The sequence below is a fragment of the Scyliorhinus canicula genome, chromosome 1, assembly GCF_902713615.1.
Source record: "Scyliorhinus canicula chromosome 1, sScyCan1.1, whole genome shotgun sequence".
NCBI classification, from domain to species: Eukaryota; Metazoa; Chordata; class Chondrichthyes; order Carcharhiniformes; family Scyliorhinidae; genus Scyliorhinus; species Scyliorhinus canicula.
In genome coordinates this window covers 115,042,114-115,062,623 of record NC_052146.1, presented here as the reverse complement: position 1 = coordinate 115,062,623, position 20,510 = coordinate 115,042,114, and the positions used below count along the sequence as shown (strand labels likewise).

General features: G+C 47.5%; 1 protein-coding gene across 1 annotated transcript in view; it reads right to left on the bottom strand.

The window, feature by feature from the left end:
• The window catches only part of LOC119966495 (PR domain zinc finger protein 1-like), a 75,524-nt gene that overhangs the window by 47,943 nt on the left and 7,071 nt on the right, over positions 1-20,510 (bottom strand). Inside the window, 1 exon segment of the mRNA XM_038798279.1 lies at positions 8,254-8,485. Within this exon segment, the coding sequence (XP_038654207.1) occupies positions 8,254-8,424 (171 nt within the window). The 5' untranslated portion in view covers positions 8,425-8,485.

Sequence of the window (20,510 nt, the reverse complement as noted above, 5' to 3'; positions counted from 1 at the left end):
GCCATTTCTCGGCCCGCAGTGGGCTGAGCGACCGTTGTAAAAACGCTGAGTCCCGCCGGCGCCGTCCACACTTGCTCTCAGCCGGCGGGACCTCAGTGTGGAAGGATCAGGGGCGGCCTGTGGTGATGTGGGGGAGGGGTCCGTCCCCACGGGGGCATCTGATGTGGCCTGGCCCGCGATCGGGCCGGCAGGCCGGCCTCTCTCGCTGGGATCTTCCTTTCCTACGCTCCGGCCCCTGTAGTCCTGCGTCGGGGCCGGCGCATTGAAAGAGGCCACTGCGCATGCGCGGATCCTGCGGCATCCAGTTCCCGCCGGGATCGGCAGCTGTAATGGCATGGACCACTCCAGTGCCGTGTTGGCCCCCAGTAGGGGCCAGAATTAGGCTTCGGCTCAGCCCGTTCACGCCGTCATAAAATGTGACGGCATTTACGACGGCGTGGACACCTTGCGCGGGGTTAGAGAATTTTGCCTGCCATTTTTCAATTGAAACCTAAAGTCAGGCTCTACCTGCTCTCTCAAGTGGATTCAAAAGATCCCACAGCACAATTCTGAGGATGAGCAAGAGGGACTTCCCAGTTTCCTGGCCAATACTTATCCCTCAACCAAAGTCACTACAAACATTAGCTCACCCTGTTTGTGGGATCTTGCTGTGTGGAAATTGTCAGCCGGGTTTCCCGAAATTACAACAGTGACTACCCTTCAAGCATAATTGATTGGTTATGAATTGCTTTGAAATATCCTGATCTTGTGAAAGGTGGTATACAAATGCAAGTTTGTTTCTTCCTTTCCGCTTTCATGTGGTTAACCAGTCCAATAAGGTCAAACATGCATTGGGCCTACATAGATTGGTGAATAGGAAACACTGCGGGATTATGAGTGCTTCAGTGCCAGTAACCCAAGACCAGCTACTACTGCAGAGGAGGAAATCCCCACGCAGAGCAACAAACAGAAAAACTGACGGGCCCGTAATAGCTGTATTAGTTGAGTGAATTCAAAGGAAAGAGCAGCTTCCTGTTTACACTCCAACTGACTGGGGCTCTCTTTTTACGATACAATCAAACTTCTGAGAACTTCAAACTTGTCATAGTCTCTTAGCATTGGTCACCACCTCTTTTGAGTGTTCCAGCACACAAAGAGTTTTTAATGTGGAGTACGGTCTACTTTCAAAACATCTTGTCACATGTTTTGTATGTTTTACATATTCTACATTGAATATAAAATCATACAACAGTACAATCAGCCCATCCAGAGGATCCCTTAAAGGGCAATTCAACTAGTCCCACTCTTTGGAATACTCAAGCATCCTATTCCATTTTGTAAATCTACTGTTGAATCTGTTCCCTATCAGTCAGTGAATTCCAATCGTGGCATAAGAAGGGTTTTCCTCATGTTACCTCTGGTTCTGAAATCTCTGACCTCTGGTTAGTGACCCTTCAGTCCGACGAAACAGTTTCTATTATTTACTTCACCTAATCCTTCATTATTTAAGTACCTCAACCAAATCTCCTTTTAGCCTTCTCTGCTTTGAGAAGAGCAACAGCAGTTCACCCACACAAGCGTGTTTCCGTGTTCCTGGAACTATTCGAGTAAATCACTTCCGTACTCTCTTAAGTCTTCAAACCCTTCCTGAAGTGTGATGCCCGGAATTGGGCACAATACTCCAGTTGTTGATGAACTAGTTTTTCTACAGGTTCAGTATAGCTTCCAAGCTTTTGCATTCACTATTTCTCGGTCACGCCTGCCCCGAGACTAGAAATTTCCGCCCAAGGTTAATGGACCTTTAAATGGTCCATCAAATTATCCATCCCGCCCACGGCGATTCCTACAATGAGTGGGACCGGAAAATTAACCTTTACTAGGCTCAGGATCCCATCGGCTCGGTTAAACGAGGGCGTCATGGTGGCACAGTGGTTAGCACTGCTGCCTCAGAGCTCCTGGGACCTAGGTTCAATTCTGGCCTCAGGTGACTGTCTGTGTGGAGTTTGCACTCGTGTCTGCATGGGTTTCCTCTGGGTGCTCCGGTTTCCTCCCACAGGTGTGCAGGTTAGGTTGATTGGCCATGCTAAATTGCCCCTTAGTGTCCAAAAGGATAGGTGGCGCTACAGGGATAGGGTGGAGACATGGGCTTAAGTAGGGCGCTGTTTTCAAGGGTTGGTGAAGACTCAATGGGCTGAATGACCTTCTTCTACACTGTAAGGATTCTATGATCCCGTCCCCTCATCTTCAAAGGTTTGTGCACAAAAACATTTCCAGCTCTGTTTTTGCAGCCCCTTTAAATAGTTTATATTCTTCGAATCAAAATGAAGCACTTCATATTTCTCTGCACTGAATTTTATCTGTCATGTATCTACCCATTCCATCAACATGTTAATCCCTGTGAAAGTCAATTATCGTCCTCAGTTGTTCACTCTAGCTCCAAGTTCCTTCGTCATCTGCAAATTTCAAAAATGTGCCCTGTACCCCCAACATAAGCCATGATTTTAACAGGGGGCAGGTGAGGATGAGTGGAGGGGCTAACGTGACCGCTATCAGGTTTGTCTATGCAAAGCGCTTGCTCACTCCCAGGCCTCAGTTAAATAGGTTAGGCCCAAACCCAGTAACAATTATGTGGTAGTAATTGGTAAACACGGCGTGAGGTTGCCACGAGAGACTTTCAGGAGCTGCTCTGTGAAGCTATCACTGGGAGAGGTGGGGAAGGGGAGGATGTGGTGAATAGGCAGTGACAGGAAGAAAGGGAAATCCAGGAGGAGTGAGGTCCGAGGTTTATTCTTCCATAACATCACCCATCTCCACTCCTGCCTCAGTTCATCTTTGCTGAAACCTTCATTTGTACTATTGTTACTTTCAGACTGGACAATTCCAATGCTCTCCTGGCCAGCCTCTCCACCTCTGCCCTCTGTAAACGCAGCACATCTAAAACTCTGCTGCCTTTGTCCAGTCTCGCAAGTAGTCTTGTTCAGCTCACTTGTTTCCACTCTGACAGTGAATCCATTTTCAATTCTCGTTCTTGTTTACAATTCCCACTATTACCTTAGCCACCCCCCCCCCCTCAATTTTTTGTGTAACCTCCTCCAGCCCTACAACCTTCCAAGATCTCTTTGCTCCTCCAATTCTGTTTTTTCTTAAGGTGTCCCCTAATTTCATTGCTCCACCATTGGTCTTCAGCTGCTAAGATCTGGAGTAGCCTTCCTAAATCTCTTTGCATTCCAGCTCTCCTCATTTAAGACACACCTTTAAACCATTTAAGCTTTTACCCATCTGCATTAATGTATCATCTGCATTAATGTATTTTGTTTAACGCTCCTGTGAAGCACTCTGGGACATTTTATTTTGTTAAAGGTGCTATACAATTGCAAGTTGTTCTCTCTGTATCTAAGCTGTGCTGTACTTCCCTGGATGTTTGATCGGAATGTAGAAGGAGCTTTACATGTCTAATCTTTCTGTTTTGAGAATGTTTCATAGGATAATATGGAGAAGTGGTTCAGGTCCTTCTTACACAGCATGAGAAAAATGAATTGCCTCTAGTCTGAAATGTAGTGATAAATCTCTTATTTATTAAAATGTCTGCTCCCCCAGATTCTGGGGAGGGCCGGAGTGGAAATTAATCAACAGTCTACGCTGGGCTGGCTCATGAACATTCTGAAGGAGAGCCATTCTGAAACACTCTGTCAAAAGGATGATGCTACTGTCTTTACTTTGTTTGGATGGTCCATCCTTGCAATTGGTCCAGCCAGCATGGAGGATTGAACTCGCTACTGACCACTGGCAGGCTGAGGAAGATTGGTTGTGTGATACCTTCCAGAAAGAATTTTCCCTTTGCTGGTTTCTCATTTTTACATTAATGGCCATCATATGATTCTCAGTGCATGCCCATGGAGCAAGCTTTCTCACAGGTACAGGGGATTCCTCAAAATGAAAGCATTGTATCATTCATTTCCCTTACACCATGAATGAAATGCAATGAAACAACCAATGACGGAGGCACAATCAATTGGATTTTGTCTCTCAAAATTTCAGCTTGAAATCTTTTGCAGCTTAATGATTTGCAAGTGTAACTGATCCTTCCCCTGGCCTTATTTCTGACCCTTACCATGGTCATCGTTGACCCTTTTGACTTGAGTGATGCACATTTTAATGAGATTTGCAATGATCACAATGACTTATTCTCTGACTCTTGGATTCTGAAGAAACTCCCTTTGCCAGCTACTGTCAACCTTGGCTCGTTCATCAGAAACATGACTGGAAAAGCTAGGTACCGAGGAAGTGCTGCATTATCGGAGGTGCTGACTTTTAGATAAGACGTTAAACCAAGGCCCCATTTACTCCCTAGCCAGTAGACTTAAAAGGCACTAATTCGAAGGAGAGCAAGTGAATTTTTCCTGGTGTCCTGCCAATATTTACATTTCAATATACTGTATAGCTGGTCATTTAACACGTTTGTAATTGTGTGTTCATGCTGCCTTCCCTCCACTGCAATGTTGCCTGCACTTGTGAAGTACGCCATTAGCTGCACAGCACATTACAAAATCCTGAGATTGTGAAAAGCACCATAGAAGTTCTTTATTTATTTGTTCATTAAACAGTTTTCTATTTGGCTGACTTGTTCACTGATTTCTCCATCAGACTTTCAATGGAAGCCAAGCAGGAAGGGCCAATAGAGACTGGGTGAATTAATTCGCTAAAACTGGGTCCTGGATGTAACCAACCTGCCTTGAGGCTCACCTGAGTCAATGTTGGCGCGATTCTCCGCAAATGCGGCGAGTCGTAAAGGCTGCCGTGAAACTGGCCGTGTTTCACGGCAGCCTCCGCGCCCCCTCCCGGGACCCGATTCTCCCCCCTGGGCGGGGCTAGCAGCGGGGCTCCGTGAACCATGGCATCGTGGCCTTAGCGACCATCGCTAAGTCCGCACGCCAAGCGTCACGCTGGCTGACGCGCACGATGACGTCAGCCGCGCATGCGCGGATTGGACGGCTCCAACCCGCGCATGCGCGGGGCCGTCATCTCCCTCGGTCGCCCCGTGGACTGATCCTGCAGGGCGGCGGAGGGAGAAAGAGTGCGTCCGTTACGGATGCACTGCCCGCGATCGGTGCCCACCGATCGCGGGCCCATGCCCCCCTTGGCACGGCCGTGGTACTGCCGTGCCAATCGGGGCCCTGGATGCCCAGAACGGGCATGTTGCGGCCGTTTTTACAACGGCAGCAAGCAGGTGTGTTTGCTGCCGTAAAAACGGCCGTAAAGGCCTGGGAACTCGGCCCATCGGCCTGGGGAGAATCGCTGTTCTCCGTAAAAAACGGCGAGCAGCGATTCGTGTCGTGGGGCGGCCGTGGGGGGGTGGGGAGGGAGAATAGCGGGAGGGCGTGAAAAATGTCAGGGGACGCCCTCCCGCTATTCTCCGACCCGTCGTGGGCAGCGGAGAATCGCGCCCAATATTTTCTGTTTCTGTTTCACGGAGCTTTCTTTGTTGACCAATGTGATCAATGACCACAAATTCAGTTGAGGGGTGAATATTGGGCAGGACACCAAGGAGAACTCCTCTGCTCTTCTCTGAAATGGACCATAGGATCTATTAAATCCAGTAAAAAGGAGCAGACAGGGACTGGTCTGATGTGTTTTAACATAAGGCTCAAGGGCATAATACACCGCTCATTAACTTCACAAGGATGTCATCATATATGACTCATTTGGCACTTTACCCATCCTGGTAAGGAAAGTCCACACCCAGGCTCATAATCACTACAGTGACTATCATTTTCCTTCTCCCTTTCATTCCTGGCTCTTAACTGGGAACTCAATGAGTGTTCAATTGAAGGCTGACAGGGACAGACTCTTAAGGACAAAGTCCTCGATCACCACTCTCTTAAACGCACTTATTTGCATAGCCCCCGACACATTTTATACTTGGATTTGAAACTGCTGCAAGTACAGATCTGGGAATCTGTGTTTACAAATTGTCTGCACCAAATGCCCCAAGCTCAGGTACAGCCTGGGTTTGATGCAGAATGAAGCTCCACCTACACTATCCTATTATAAGTTCCCTGGGTAGATACAGAATAAAATTCATTCTATACTGTTCCATTAACGTACTTCAGGCCCAATCTCTCATACTGTGCCTTTTTTTTTCATTAAAAAAAAATAAATTTAGAGTACCCAATTCATTTTTTCCAATTAAGGGGCAATTTAGCGTGGCCAATTCGCCTAGTCTGCAAATCTTTGGGTTATGGGGGTGAAATGCACGCAAAGACGGGGAGAAAGTGCAAGCTCCACACAGACAGTGATCCAGTGCCGGGATCCAACCTGGGACCTCGCCGCCTTGAGGCAGCAGTGCTAACCATTGCGCCACCGTGCTGCCCTTATACTGCACCATTTTGAAACTTTTCCATTTCCAATACCAATCCTGCATGAGATAATCTATTGATGCTAGTTATGTATGCAAAACATTCAGAACTGGAGGAGGCCATTCAGTCCCTGAGGCCTGTTTCACTATTGAATCATATGATAAAACTGGTCTGCATTTCAACTCCCTTCGTCTACCTTTGCTCCATATTCCTCGATGCTCTTACCCAACTGAATCTATCTCAGTGTTACGAATATGCAAAATAGGTGCAGGAGTAGGCCATTCAGCCCCTTGAGCATGCTTCACTGTTCAGTAGGATGATGGTTGATCAGTTTCTGGACTTCCTCACTACTGGAGCACAAGGGGAGATGGTGGCATAATGGTAACGTTACTGGATTTAACAATCCAGAGGCTAATCTTCTGGTGACATTGGATTCAAATCGCACCATGACAGCTGGTGGAATTGGAATTCAATTAATTCATTAAATTAATCAATAAAAATTTCAATTAATTTTTTTAAATGTCTAGAATTTAAAGCATCTCGTGCCCAGACTTTGCCCAGAATTTCTTTGGACTTTCTGTCAAGATGCCAGCATAACCTCAACAGTCTGGAAACTCAGGGCGATTCTAGGATCATACAACACAGGAGGAAGCCATTGGGCCCATCTTTCCTGTGTCAGTTCTTTGAAGGGGTTATCCAATCAATCCCACTCTCACCTTCTTTCAGCATAAAGCTGATTTTCTTTTCTTTTCACGTATTTATCCATTACAGGCAGTAGATTACTAATCGCAACAACTTTCTCACCTCACCTCTGCTTGATCATCCTCTCTACAATACCTGTTACTCATATTTTGGACATCATCCTATAGCTAATTAAAGTTTTGCCAGCACATCGAGGGTGAATTTTCACCTGGGATCTCTCGCTCTCCTGCTGCAGCTTTGACCTCAGAGTATCGGGGGAGAGGCCATAAATATTGGATGTGCTTCAGCAGCTTCATCATGACCGACTTGGCATCGGGACAAGGCCATTGAATCTGGCAAGGCGTCACAATCTTGATACGGCTCATTTAGATATACATTCGCCAGATTCCCCTGGCGCCCAGTACTCAAGGGCCGCACCTGGGAAACCCTGTCAGGGAGCGATTTAGTACTGGTCCACACAAACATGGACTGACTCGGCATACCTGGAGGGGTCTCGCAGGCCATTGGAGATGCCGGAATGGTTAAGGACAGGGTTGGGTGGCATGCTGGCACTCCCTCTAGCACATGGGCACCTTGGCACTGCCAGCCTGCCACATGGGCAGTGGCACCCGGGCAGCCTGGTAGCACTACCCTGGCACTGCCAGGCTGGCAGGGGCACTGCCAGGGCACCAGGTTATCAGTGCTATAATGCCCAGGTGCCAGGTTGACAATGCCAGGGATCGGGATTGGGCCCTGGGGGATCTTGCCAAGTAGAGGGACCGGGGGTAACTGGGGACCACTCCAAGGTTGGGGGGGAGGGGGCTGAAAATGGTGAGGGTCTGAAAGGTGGGGGGAGGGGGAGAAGATCAGGTCAGCCCTCCAATAAGGCTGCGAGGAGGCTTTCCTACTGACGAGCTTCAGCTCCAAGTGCAGACCCAGCGGTGAGAATCTCCCCAAGGAAAATAAAGGCAAAGTGCCATTGAATAGCGAGATGTTTCTTGGCTCCGCAGCTGCTGAGGATCCCGCTTAACACGCCCAAAACCAGACCGAGAAATTTCTTGGGTGAATAGCGCACATTGATTTGCCAGTGGCCGATCCCAAGAATAAATATGAATAAATCTTATCAAGTACAAATGAACATCATGCAGCATATTTCATCTGAATTTGATTTATTTTTGCATGAGGTTACCATGCGAGACTCCATGATATTGGGCTAGTTGGGCTCAGAGAAACTTACCTCGCCGGTGACTGTGTGCTTGAAGGTAAGGTTTCGGGGTATGGAGGCTCTGGCCAGAGGGATCTCAGCATATTTCACTGGGTCCGCTGGTTGGTCATTTACAATGTAGGTGCACTTCTCTTCGAAATCCACCTCTCTCCACTGGCTCATGTCCGAGATCTCAGCTTTCATCTTCCTGCTTTCTCAGTGTCGCACTCGCTCCAAGGTGACAGGACCAAGAACATCGGAGAACCTGTAAAGTTAAAAAATTAGTTGGGGGGGGCAGGGAAAAATTAAAGAAAACAATTTGCATTTCTACAGCCCCTGTCGTTGTACCATCCCAATATTCTCCACAGCCAATGAAGTACTTTCCGAAGAATAGTCACTGCTGTAATACAGGAAACATGACAGCCACATTGTGCACAGCAAGCTCCAATCAATGCAATGACATAAATTATCAGATATTTTGCCTCAATGAAGATGGGGGAGGGATAAATATTTGCCCAAGGCATCAGGGAGAACTCCTGTGCTCTTCTTCAAAGTCGTGTCAAGAAACCGCTTACGTCCACCTGACAGGCAAGATTTAGTTTAGTGACTCATCCAAAAGGAAGCATCATCGGCAGTGGAGCACCTCTTCAGTACTACACCAGGAGTGTCAGCTTTTGATTATGTGCTCAAATATCTGGATCTTCTGACTCAGATGCAAGAGAATGATGCTCATGGCTAACATCTAATTACTATTATTTCAGACATAGCACAACTTAGTCAGCCCTGACAATTGTGTAAACCTGGGCATTTTGCGTCAAAGAGAAATAAACAATGCTCCAAGCTATTGTGAAAGGGAATGTTTACCGGGCACCCAGCAACCTCACCAACATTGCACACACCTGCTTACCTGGCTCAAGGAGGGCAGCTAGTTGGGGATTTCTGACTTGGTTCCACCTCCAAATCTTGGTACAGCTCCATAATGAAAACATGGAGAAATCATACAAAATCCTACAGTGAAGGTGGCCTTTCAGCCTATCGAGTCTACACCGATGCTCTGAATGTGCATCCTACCTAGGCCCACGCCCCCACCCTGTCCCCCGTGACCTAGCTTGTTTATCCCTGGACACGAAGAGGTAATTTAATATGGCCAATCCACTTAACAAGCAAATCTTTGGACTGTGGGAGGAAACCGTACCTGCAAACTCCATACAGATAGTCATCCAAGGCTGGAATTGAACTCGGATTCCATGGCACTGTAAGGCCTCCATGCTAACCACTGTGTAATTGCGCCGCCAACATAGTTTGAAGTACAGGTGTGAGATCAGAGGATGAGGCGGGGGGCGGAATTGGAACAAAAGATTTGATGATTTTTAAAGAAATGTAACAGAAAACATGAACAACTAGCAATGGCCTCACATTACTGTATATAGAAGTAAAGTAAATATCTATTTAATGTATTATTACACCCCGTCTGAGATGAGAGCTTCTTGCAATTAGTGGATGGGTGTCTGCCCTTGAGGTCAAGATGAAATGGTTTGGGGGGATCTAATTATTAAAATAATAAGCTTCAATATCCACACTAATGATAATCTTTCCATGGGCCTGTGCAGACTCGATGGGCCAAATAGCCTCCTTCTGCACTGTAAATTCTATAATCTATGATCTAAATTTATATCTAATTATGAAACAATTACAAGCCTATGTTAGCAAACAGATATTGGTTCTACTTGTATGTACTGGTGAATATTTGAGGTCACAGATGGTCATCACAATTTGGAACCTGCTGCCATGATGATTTTCAATAAACTAATTATTTATCGCAGACAAGAGGAAAACATGGGAGAGCCACAGATACAAGTAGAACCCGCTGTTCTCATGCAGGTCATCTTTTGAAACATCCCAGGCGGGATTCTCCCAGCCCGGAGCCGGGCCGGAGAATCCCCGCAAGCGGGCCATGCTGCCCCCGACTCTGTCACGCGATTTTCCCCGGAACGGAGAATTGGCAACATTGGCGCCAGCGCGTTTGGCACGGCACCAGTCGTGGGCCACTGTACACGGCCAAGCCACCGATTCTCGGCTCAGGATGGGTCGATCAGCCACTCTAAAAAGGCAGAGTCCCGCCGGCGCTGTCCACACCTGGTCGCAGCCGGCGGGAACTCGGCGTGCAGGGTTGGGGGGGGGGGGTCAGCCCTGTGGGGGGGTGGGAGGGGGGCTGCGACCCAGGGGGAGGGGGGGGGCCTCCATTGGGGTCTGGCCCGGCGGGCCGGCCTCTCGCTCCCTAGGCCTATTTTCTTCTGCACCGGCCCCCAAACTCCTGCACCATGTGGTGTCGGGGCTGGCGCATTGAGGGAGGCCACCGCGCATGCGTGGATTGGCGCCGGCACCACTGTGCATGCGCGGATCCCGCAATGCACAGTTTGCACCGGGATGGGAGGCTGGAGCGGCATGAACCGCTCTAGCACCGTGCTGGCCCGCTGTAGGGACCAAAATCGGTACCCCCAGCGGCCCTTTCACGCCGTTGTGAAACGCGGCAAGGACACTCTGCCGCCAAATGGGAGAATCCCGCCCCTCAACTATCTCGATTCCTCGGATGTGCCCATTAATTAGGGACTGGAGGGGGCCATTCAATCCTTTGGGCCTGTTCCACCATTCAGTTTGAGCATGGCTGATTGGCATCTAAACACCATCTGCCCAAATTTGCTCCTTATCCCTCGGAGTAAGGATATCACGCAATCTCATTCTTGAAAATTGCAATTTACCTCCAACCTACACAGCCTTTTGAGGAAGAGTGCTGCCACATTTCCACTATCCTTTGTGGGAAAATACTTCCTGTTTTCACTTCTCAACAACCTCAATCTAATTTTAGGATCAAATCCCATTGGTTGAAATTTCTACTTCCAGTTGTTTCTCTGGATGTACCCTACTGATTCTTATTTATATACCTCGATTGTATCGCCATCACAGGTTCTACTTACCCCCAAACAACAACAACAACTTGCCTTTATATAACACCTTTAATGTACTGAAACTTCCCAGAGTGCTTCATAGGTGTTTTATCAAACAAAATTTGACATTGAGCCACAAAAGAAGATATTACTTTCTGTGATCTAAAATTTGACCAGAGAGATAGGTTTTAAGCAGTGTCTCAAAGGAGGAGAGGGTGACTAAAAAAGGGAATTCTATAACTACAGGCCTAGATAGCTAAAGTCCGGTCACCAATGGTGAAGTCATGAAAATCCATGATATGCAAGGGGCCAGAATTAGGGGGCAGAGATTTTGGATGGCTGTAAGATTGGAGGTGTTTATTGAGATAGGGAGGGTTGAGGCAATGGAGAGATTCGAAAACAAGGATGAGAATTTTAAACTTGAGGAGCCAAGGGTGAGCACCAGATCAATGGGCGAACAGTAGATGGTACGAATTAGGATATGCTCAGCAGAACTTTGGAAGAGCTCAAGCGACATGAGACAGGTATCCTTGGAGGTCCCTCCATTGTCTTGTGCTCCACCCAGAGATGCATCAACAGGGAATGTTATGATATAGGGAGCAGCTCTCTCCACAGCAACAACCTGATCTGCTCAGTATCAACACACGAGGGCAATGTCTCCCAGAACTGGATGCAGAGCAACGATCAGGTGAGATTTTCTGTAAGATGCTTTAATGTTCTAAGAGGTAAGTGCACTGACTGAGCTGGAATTAACAAGGATTGCATGCTTCATCCGACTCCAGCTTTCCATCAAGCCCTTATGAGATTTCTCAACAGAGATCAATATTTTTTTTAACAGAGTACACCTCCAATAACTTTCTAAACAAATCAAATCCTGGTTACTGAAACCAAGGGGGTATCATTTTAACCTGCACTGCCCAATGGGGTACTAACTGGGTCGGATTGCAGTCCTGCTTTACAACCCATACAAAATTACTTTCCATTAGAACCTCTTGCATTTGCAGTGCACAGATAATAACATCCCACAGTGCTTCACAACAGCAGTTGGCACTCTGGTTGCACATATTCCTGGTGGGTCCATCACTTGACTTCTAGCCTCCAACCATCTCTCATAATGCCACCATGGTTGTCCATCTTCATGGTACCCTACCTTCTCCCAGCCAATCAGAATGCGTACTTGTAAAAATGCACATTCACAGACTTCATTAATGAACACAAAAGATAAGAATTGTTCAGCAACTTCATGGTTGTATCTAGGTCCCAAGATGTCTCTGCCTAGTAGTCTCTCTCACAATAGGGTGATTTCAACTCTTGAATCCCGATTGGTCACACAGGCCATGTGACCCTTACTCTGCTGTGTTGCCCTTAAAAGAGCAATCACCAAATTTCTCGCCTTTAGGCCCTTTCTACAATCTTCAATAACTAATTCACTCAGTCCTGAATATTAACTATACATTATGTACATGAGTTGCACAATTGTAAATCAAGTCTTTGGGAGATTTTTCTGTTTCTCATGGAGCAGCACAATTCTGTAGTCTGAGATGCTTCCACAGGATTGACGTTAACAGGAACTGTAATAATGTGACCCTCTTCTGGCGCAGGCAATTTATCACTATTTGCTTCCACAGATACATCAGTTATATCACTAACAGGTCAATCAGGTACTTTGGTTCTTGCAGGTTTGATAACATTTCAAAAACACTGACTGCAGGAGCATCTCTCTACTCCTCAAGTGGTCTACGTGTTTACAAACGATTCATCCCTCCATGTCCACTTGGTAGGAAAGGAGTCCGGTCTTGGAGACAATAGTTCTGAGGATCCAACTTGATTCACTACTAAAGTTTCTCACATATACGGCTTCATTTACCATAAATGATCGTGCTGTACTATATGAATCATGGCTTGCTTTCCGATTACTTTAGCTGGCCTCTACCCTCTCTAGCAAATTTGGAAACATGAAGCTCAGTCTCGTTTCATTAGCAGTTCTGCTGGTGGAACTCCCGTTGTTGCATGTGGAGCAGTACAACAATAAGGAGGAATTGGGAGACTTTGGTCTCCAGGGTTCCTCCTGACTGTTTCTTTGGGCCGGACTTGAAAGTTTGGACGGCTCTCTTGGCTACTCCATTTGATGTTGGCTGGTAAGGCACAGTTCTAATGTGTTTAATACCGTTGAGAGCGGCGAAGTTTTGAAACTCTGTGGGCGGGATTCTCCGAACCCCCCGCCGGGTCGGAGAATCGCCAGGGGCGGCGTGAATCCCGCCCCCGCCGGCTGCCAAATTCTCCGGTGCAAGGGATTTGGCGGGATGGGAATCGCGCCGCGCCAGTCGGGGGCCGTTGGCAGCGCCCCCCCGCCCCCTGGCAATTCTCCAGCCCGCAATGGGCCGAGTGGCCGCCCGTTTTCGGCCAGTCCTGCCGGCGTATGTTACGACAGGTATTTAGCAGCAGGACCTGGCTCTGCGGGCGGACTCCGGGTCCTCGGGGTGGGGGGGGGGGGGAATCTGGCCCCAGCGGGGAGCCCCCATGGTGGCCTGCCCGCGATCGGAGCCCACCGATTCGTGGGCGGGCCTGTGCTGTGGCGGCACTCTATTCCTCCACGCCGGCTGGTGTAACAGTCCACAATGGCCAGCGCGGAGATGAACCCCCCCTCTGCATTCGCTGGGATGACACCAGCACACGCTGGCACTCCCGGCCATGCGCCAATTCGCGCTGGCCGGCGGAGGCCCTTCGGCGCCGGTTGGCGTGGCGCTAAGCCCCTTATGCTCCGGCCTGCGCGGCGCAAACCACTCCGGTGCTGGCCTAGCCCCTGAATGTGCGGGGGATTCCGCACCTTCGGGGCGGCCTGACGCCGGAGTGGTTCACGCCATTCCTTCACACCGGAGTTGCCCGCCCCATCGCATTCCGAAGAATCCCGCCCATCTGTGAATACGGTTCCATTGCCTCGTGCCTGGACTTCAGGTAATTTGTGAGCTGAAAAGCATTGGCATAATCTTTTAATGACAGCATGTGATGTCGGTCAATTCACCTCAAAAATGTCTATCCATTTAGAGTGTGCACCCTCCAGGAATGGACAAACATAATCAATATGGATTCGTACCCATGGCCGGCCAGGCCATTCTCAAGGGTGAAGTGGGGCTGGAGCAGTCAACCTTAGTTGCCGTTGTCACTATTGACAGTGCTTGACTAGCTTCTCGATATCCGCATCAAGACCAGGACACCTCACATAACTCCTGACAAGCATCTACATCTTAGATATGCAAGGATGAGCACTGTGTAATTCAGTTAGAAGCAGCTCTCTGTCTGGTACATGAATGACTACTCCTGCTCCCCAGAGTATGATGCCATCCTGACAACTCAATAGGAATGATTTCCTTTCATCAGAAACTGGCTCATTTACCCATCCATTAAGTATTTTGTCTCTCACTTTGGACAGAAGTGGATCTTGATTTGTCAGTTCCTGATCTGCTTCGCTGAGAATGGCAAAGTGTCAAAAGATTTAATGTCATGATGATTTCTTGTGGTGCTGGAGCTCATGATGTTTTCTTGCAAGGGTAGGGGGCTAAGAGCATCCACATTCCCTATGTGTATTCCAGGTTGGTGCTTGAAAGTATATTCATAGGTGGACAAAACTAACACCTATCATTGAATCCTTGCCAACGAAGTCAGAGGATAGCATTGTCCTCTTTGAAGCGACCCTTGAGGCAGACTCCAGCCTCCTGAGATCGCTTTAACATCTCCTCTAAGTTTGCTAGATGTTCGGCCTCTGTTGATCCGGTTAGAAGGACATCATTGTGGTATACTACGACTCACGTTCGCCCCTGCAGCAGACTTTCCATCGTTCACTGGAATACTGCACATGCCAAAGGCAGGCTCATGTACTGGAACAGGCCTTTGTGTGTGTTCATCTTGACATACCCACAGGAAGTGTTATCTAATTTGAGTTGCTGGTACGTGTGACTCATATCCAACTTTGTACAAGATTGACCTCCTGCCAGCTTTACATACAGATCTTCAGTTCACAGGATTGGATAAATATCCAATAAGATGAACTGTTCTCTTACAATTGCCGTAAATGCCAATGGTCTTATCCAGTTTCAATACGGGGACTATAGGTGCTGCCCATTCTGAGAACTGAACTGGCTGGATAATGCCTAGTTCTTCCAACCTGTTTAACGCTGTATCTTGTAAGGCATATATAACTGGTCTTGCCCTGAATTATCGGGGAGTCACCTCTGGATTCACATAAATCTTAGCTTGTAGCCATTTGATTTTGCCAAATTTGTTACAGAAGATGCTCTTGTATTTTCTTATCAGTTCGGGCAGTCCCCCTTCTTGTATTTGATAAATCTCCGCCCAATTCAACTTGATTTCTTTCAGCCAATCGTGGCCGAGAAAGATTGCTCCTTCATCCGTCACTATTACACCTGGGAGCTGGGTAGACTGTTGTCCATAGCTTACAGGAACATTTTGGTGCCTTTTATTTTTATTGCTTCTCCAGTATAAGTCTTCAACTTGACAGAGATGCTCTTCAAATTAAATGGTTGGACTCCCCCTCTTAGGTACTGAAATGTATGATCACAGTCACAGTGGCTGATGCCCCTGTATGCATTTCCACCTGAAGAGGCTTCCCATTTACCCGGAACGTTACAGTAATAGGGTCTATTTTGACTGTTTTTAGATTAAACAGAATGAATATCAGATTCACTGGTGTGAAGCTCTTCCACATTGTGTACTTATAACATCTGAGTTGATCAATTACTCATCTATCTTGACTGAGCTCTGCACTGCTTTATCAAATGTCCTCTTTTGTGACAATGAAATTACTCAGCCTCCTTAAACATCATGTGGAATGTGGTTAGCTTCACATTATTAACATTCCACTTTAAGCATTACTGATTATTTGTCTATTCTATACCTTTTTGTTTTGTTGGTGACTGAAATTGATTCTTGCTACATGGCTGCTTTGGCCATTTTAGCGGCACAGCAGGATGCAGGTTCCTTCCCTAACTGGTGAATGCCGCCATTTTGTGTGCTCTACTGCTCTTGTACCCCTTTTCCAGCACTTTCCATGACCAGCATTATCTCCATTGCTCACTTAAAATTTATGTTAGCTTCTGCAAATAATCTGTATTTAATAGCGGCGTTGTTCGAAACAGGAAAGCGAGGTTAGAAACAGGAAATGAGAGGTCACCCTGTTAGGGATTTTCTATAGGCCTCCGAAAAGTTCCAGAGATGTAGAGGAAAGGATTGCAAAGATGATTCTGGATAGGAGTGAAAGTAACAGGGTAGTTGTTTTGGGGGACTTTAACTTTCAAAATATTGACTGGAAACGCTACAGTTCGAGTACTTTAGATGGGTCCGTTTTTTGTCCAATGTGCGCAGGAGGGTTTCCTGACCCAGTATGTAGATAGGCCAACGAGAGGCGAGGCCGTATTAGATTTGGTACTGGGTAATGAACCAGGACAGGTGTCACATTTGGAGGTAGGTGAGCACTTTGGTGATAGTGACCACAATTCGATTATGTTTACTTTAGTGATGGAAAGGGATAGGTATATACCGCAGGGCAAGAGTTATATCTGGGGGAAAGGCAATTATGATGCAATGAGGCAAGGATGCATCGGATGGGTAGGGAAATTGCAGGGGATGGGCACAATGGAAATGTGGAGCTTGTTCAAGGAACAGCTATTGCGTGTCCTTGATAAGTATGTACCTGTCAGGCAGTGAGGAAGTGGTCGAGCGAGGGAACCGTGGTTTACTAAAGCGGGTGAAACACTTGTCAAGAGGAAGAAGGAGGCTTATGTAAAGATGAGACGTGAAGGTTCAGTTAGGGCGCTCGAGAGTTACACGTTAGCTAGGAAGGACCTAAGATAGAGCTGAGAAGAGCCAGGAGAGGACATGAGAAGTCTTTGGCAGGTAGGATCAAGGATAACCCTAAAGTTTTCGATAGATATGTCAGGAATAAAAGAATGACTAGGGTAAGAGTAGGGCCAGTCAAGGACAGTAGTGGGAAGTTGTGCGTGGAGTCCGAGGAGATAGGAGAGGTGCTAAATGAATATTTTTCGTCAGTATTCACACTGGAAAAAGACAATATTGTCGAGGAGAATACTGAGATACAGGCTACTAGACTAGAAGGGCTTGAGGTTCATAAGGAGGAGGTGTTAGTAATACTGGAAAGAGTGAAAATAGATAAGCCCTTGGGCCGGATGGGATTTATCCTAGGATTCTCTGGGAAGCTAGGGAGGAGATTGCTGAGCCTTTGGCTTTGATCTTTCAGTCATCTTTGTCGACAGGAATAGTGCCAGAAGACTGGAGGATAGCAAATGTTGTCCCGTTGTTCAAGAAGGGGAGTAGAGACAACCCTGGTAACTATAGACCAGTGAGCCTTACTTCTGTTGTGGGCAAAGTCTTGGAAAGGTTTATAAGAGATAGGATGTATAATCATCTGGAAAGGAATAATTTGGTTAGAGATAGTCAACACGGTTTTGTGAAGGGTAGGTCGTGCCTCACAAACCTTATTGAATTCTTTGAGAAGGTGACCAAACAGGTGGATGAGGGTAAAGCAGTTGATGTGGTGTATATGGATTTCAGTAAAGCGTTTGATAACGTTCCCCACGGTAGGCTATTGCAGAAAATATGGAGGCATGGGATTCAGGGTGATTTAGCAGTTTGGATGAGAAATTGGCTAGCTGGAAGAAGGCAAAGGGTGGTGATTGATGGGAAATGTTCTGACTGGTGTCCAGTTACTAGTGGTGTACCACAAGGATCTGTTTTGGGGCCACTGCTGTTTGTCATTTTTATAAATGACCTGGAGGAGGGTGTAGAAGGAGGGTGAGTAAATTTGCAGATGGCACTAAAGTCGGTGGAGTTGTGGACAGTGCGGAAGGATGTTGTAAGTTACAGAGGGACATAGATAAGCTGCAGAGCTGGGCTGAGAGGTGGCAAATGGAGTTTAATGCAGAAAAGTGTGAGGTGATTCATTTTGGAAGGAATAACAGGAAGCCAGAGTACTGGGCTAATGGTAAGATTCTTGGTAGTGTGGATGAGCAGAGAGATCTCGGTGTCCATGTACATAGATCCCTGAAAGTTGCCACCCAGGTTGAGAGGGTTGTTAAGAAGGCATACGGTGTGTTAGCTTTTATTGGTAGAGGGATGAGTTACGGAGCCATGAGGTCATGTTGCAGCTGTACAAAACTCTGGTGCGGCCGCATTTGGAGTATTGCATGCAATTCTGGTCGCCTCATTATAGGAAGGATGTGGAAGCATTGGAAAGGGTGCAGAGGAGATTTACCAGAATGTTGCCTGGTATGGAGGGAAGATCTTATGAGGGAAGGCTGAGGGACTTGAGGCTGTTTTTGTTAGAGAGAAGAAGGTTAAGGGGTGACTTAATTGAGGCATACAAGATGATCAGAAGATTAGAGAGGGTGGACAGTGAGAGCCTTTTTCCTCGGATGGTGATGTCTAGCACGAGGGGGCATAGCTTTAAATTGAGGGGAGATGTCAGAGGTAGATTCTTTACTCAGAGAGTAGTAAGGGCGTGGAATGCCCTGCCTGCAACAGTAGTGGACTCGGCAACACTAAGGGCATTCAAATGGTCATTGGATAGACATATGGATGATAAGAGAATAGTGTAGATGGGCTTTAGAGTGGTTTCACAGTTCGGCGCAACGATGGGCCTGTACTGTGGTGTAATGTTCTATGTTGTTCATGCCACCGACTAACCCATCCCATAACATGTCATTTATCGTCGCTCCAAAATCACAATATTCCGATATTTGCTTCAGTTTAGCAATGTAAGTTGTGATCAATTTACCTGGGGCTCTCACCCTCAAGTTAAATTTGTATCTCTGGAGTATGACTGATGGTTGAGTTTACAATTGAGCTTTCGCTAAATCCATGAGCTCACTAAATGATTTGGAGTTGGGTGCGTTTGGGGCTGTAAAACTGAGAATAAGGTTATAGGTCTTAGTTCCACAAACACCTAGGAGAATTGCTGTGTGTTTCACCTCCTCCACTATTTTGTTCGCTTGGAAATAATACCCAATGCACTCAACGTATTGCGTCCAGTCCCCTGTGGAGGAGTCAAATCGGCCTATTCGCCCAAGGAGAGACATTCTAGTGAGTAGTTTTGTTTTCAGACTTTGATTAAAACAGGATACTCACAGGTGTCAGACCACAGGCAGTGTCAGGATAATTTATCCTGATTGCCAGATGTAAGGATGCACTTTCACAGACTTTATGAATGAACGCAAAAGATGTTTATTATTAAGAATTATTCAGCAGCCTCATGGTTGTTGTTAGCTCCCAAAATGTCTCTGCCTTGGAGACTGCCTCACCATGGTGTGATTTCATACTCCGAGTCCCAATTGGTCACACAGGCCATGTGACCCTTTCTCGGCTGTTTTGCCCTCAAAGGGACAATCACCACAGTACTCTTCATTACCTGATTGAATAAGTCATTGAACATCCATTCTCCCCATCTCTAATATTACAAAAATTGTTTCTAAAAAGCATTCAGGACCTGATGCATAGAATTGCTCATTCTATTTTGAAACAAATATTGATAAATTCCTTCCCCACCAGTTTAATAAATGAATTGACCCCAATATAATATGCACCATGATCAGGTCTGAAGGCAGGCTGCTGGAGCCATGCTGCCTGCCCCCCACTTTGTCCAGCTCTATGCAAAGAGAGAAGATGCAGGAAATACAGGTCAGATTAGCAGTACCTGAAAGACAAGGATAAGAATAATGTTTCAGGTTGTAGACAGACAGTGATGTACACAGGGCAGGATTCTCTGTTGCCCGATGCCGAAATCAGGAACCGGGATCGGGCGGAGAATGGCTCACGGCGCCGAAATCGCGGCAAACGCCGGTTTGACACCGGGTCGCGATGTTCCGTCCTCTAAATCGGCAACATTGAGACGCGTGCCGCACGCAGTCGCGATCCCGTTTGAATATCATTATCGGGCCCACCCACAATGCTCTGCCTCCGTTGGGCCGAGTTCCCGACGGGATGGGCCATGTGTGGTCTCAGCAGTCGTGAACTTGGGGCGGAATTCTCCGACCCCCCCCCCGGGGCCGGCGTAACTCCCGCCCCCGCCGTGGCCGGAATTCTCCGCCACCCGGGAATCGGAGGGGGCAGGAATCGCGCCGCGCCGGTCGGCGGGCCCCCCGCACGGGTCGGCGGGCCCGCGATGGGCCGAAGTCCCGCCGCTGTCAGGCCTCTCCCGCCGACGTGGTTTAAACCACCTCTGGTGCCGGTGGGAACAGGCGGCGCGAGCGGGCCCCGGGGTCTTGGGGGGGGCGGAGGGCCATCTGACCCCGGGGGGGGGTGCCCCCATGGTAGTCT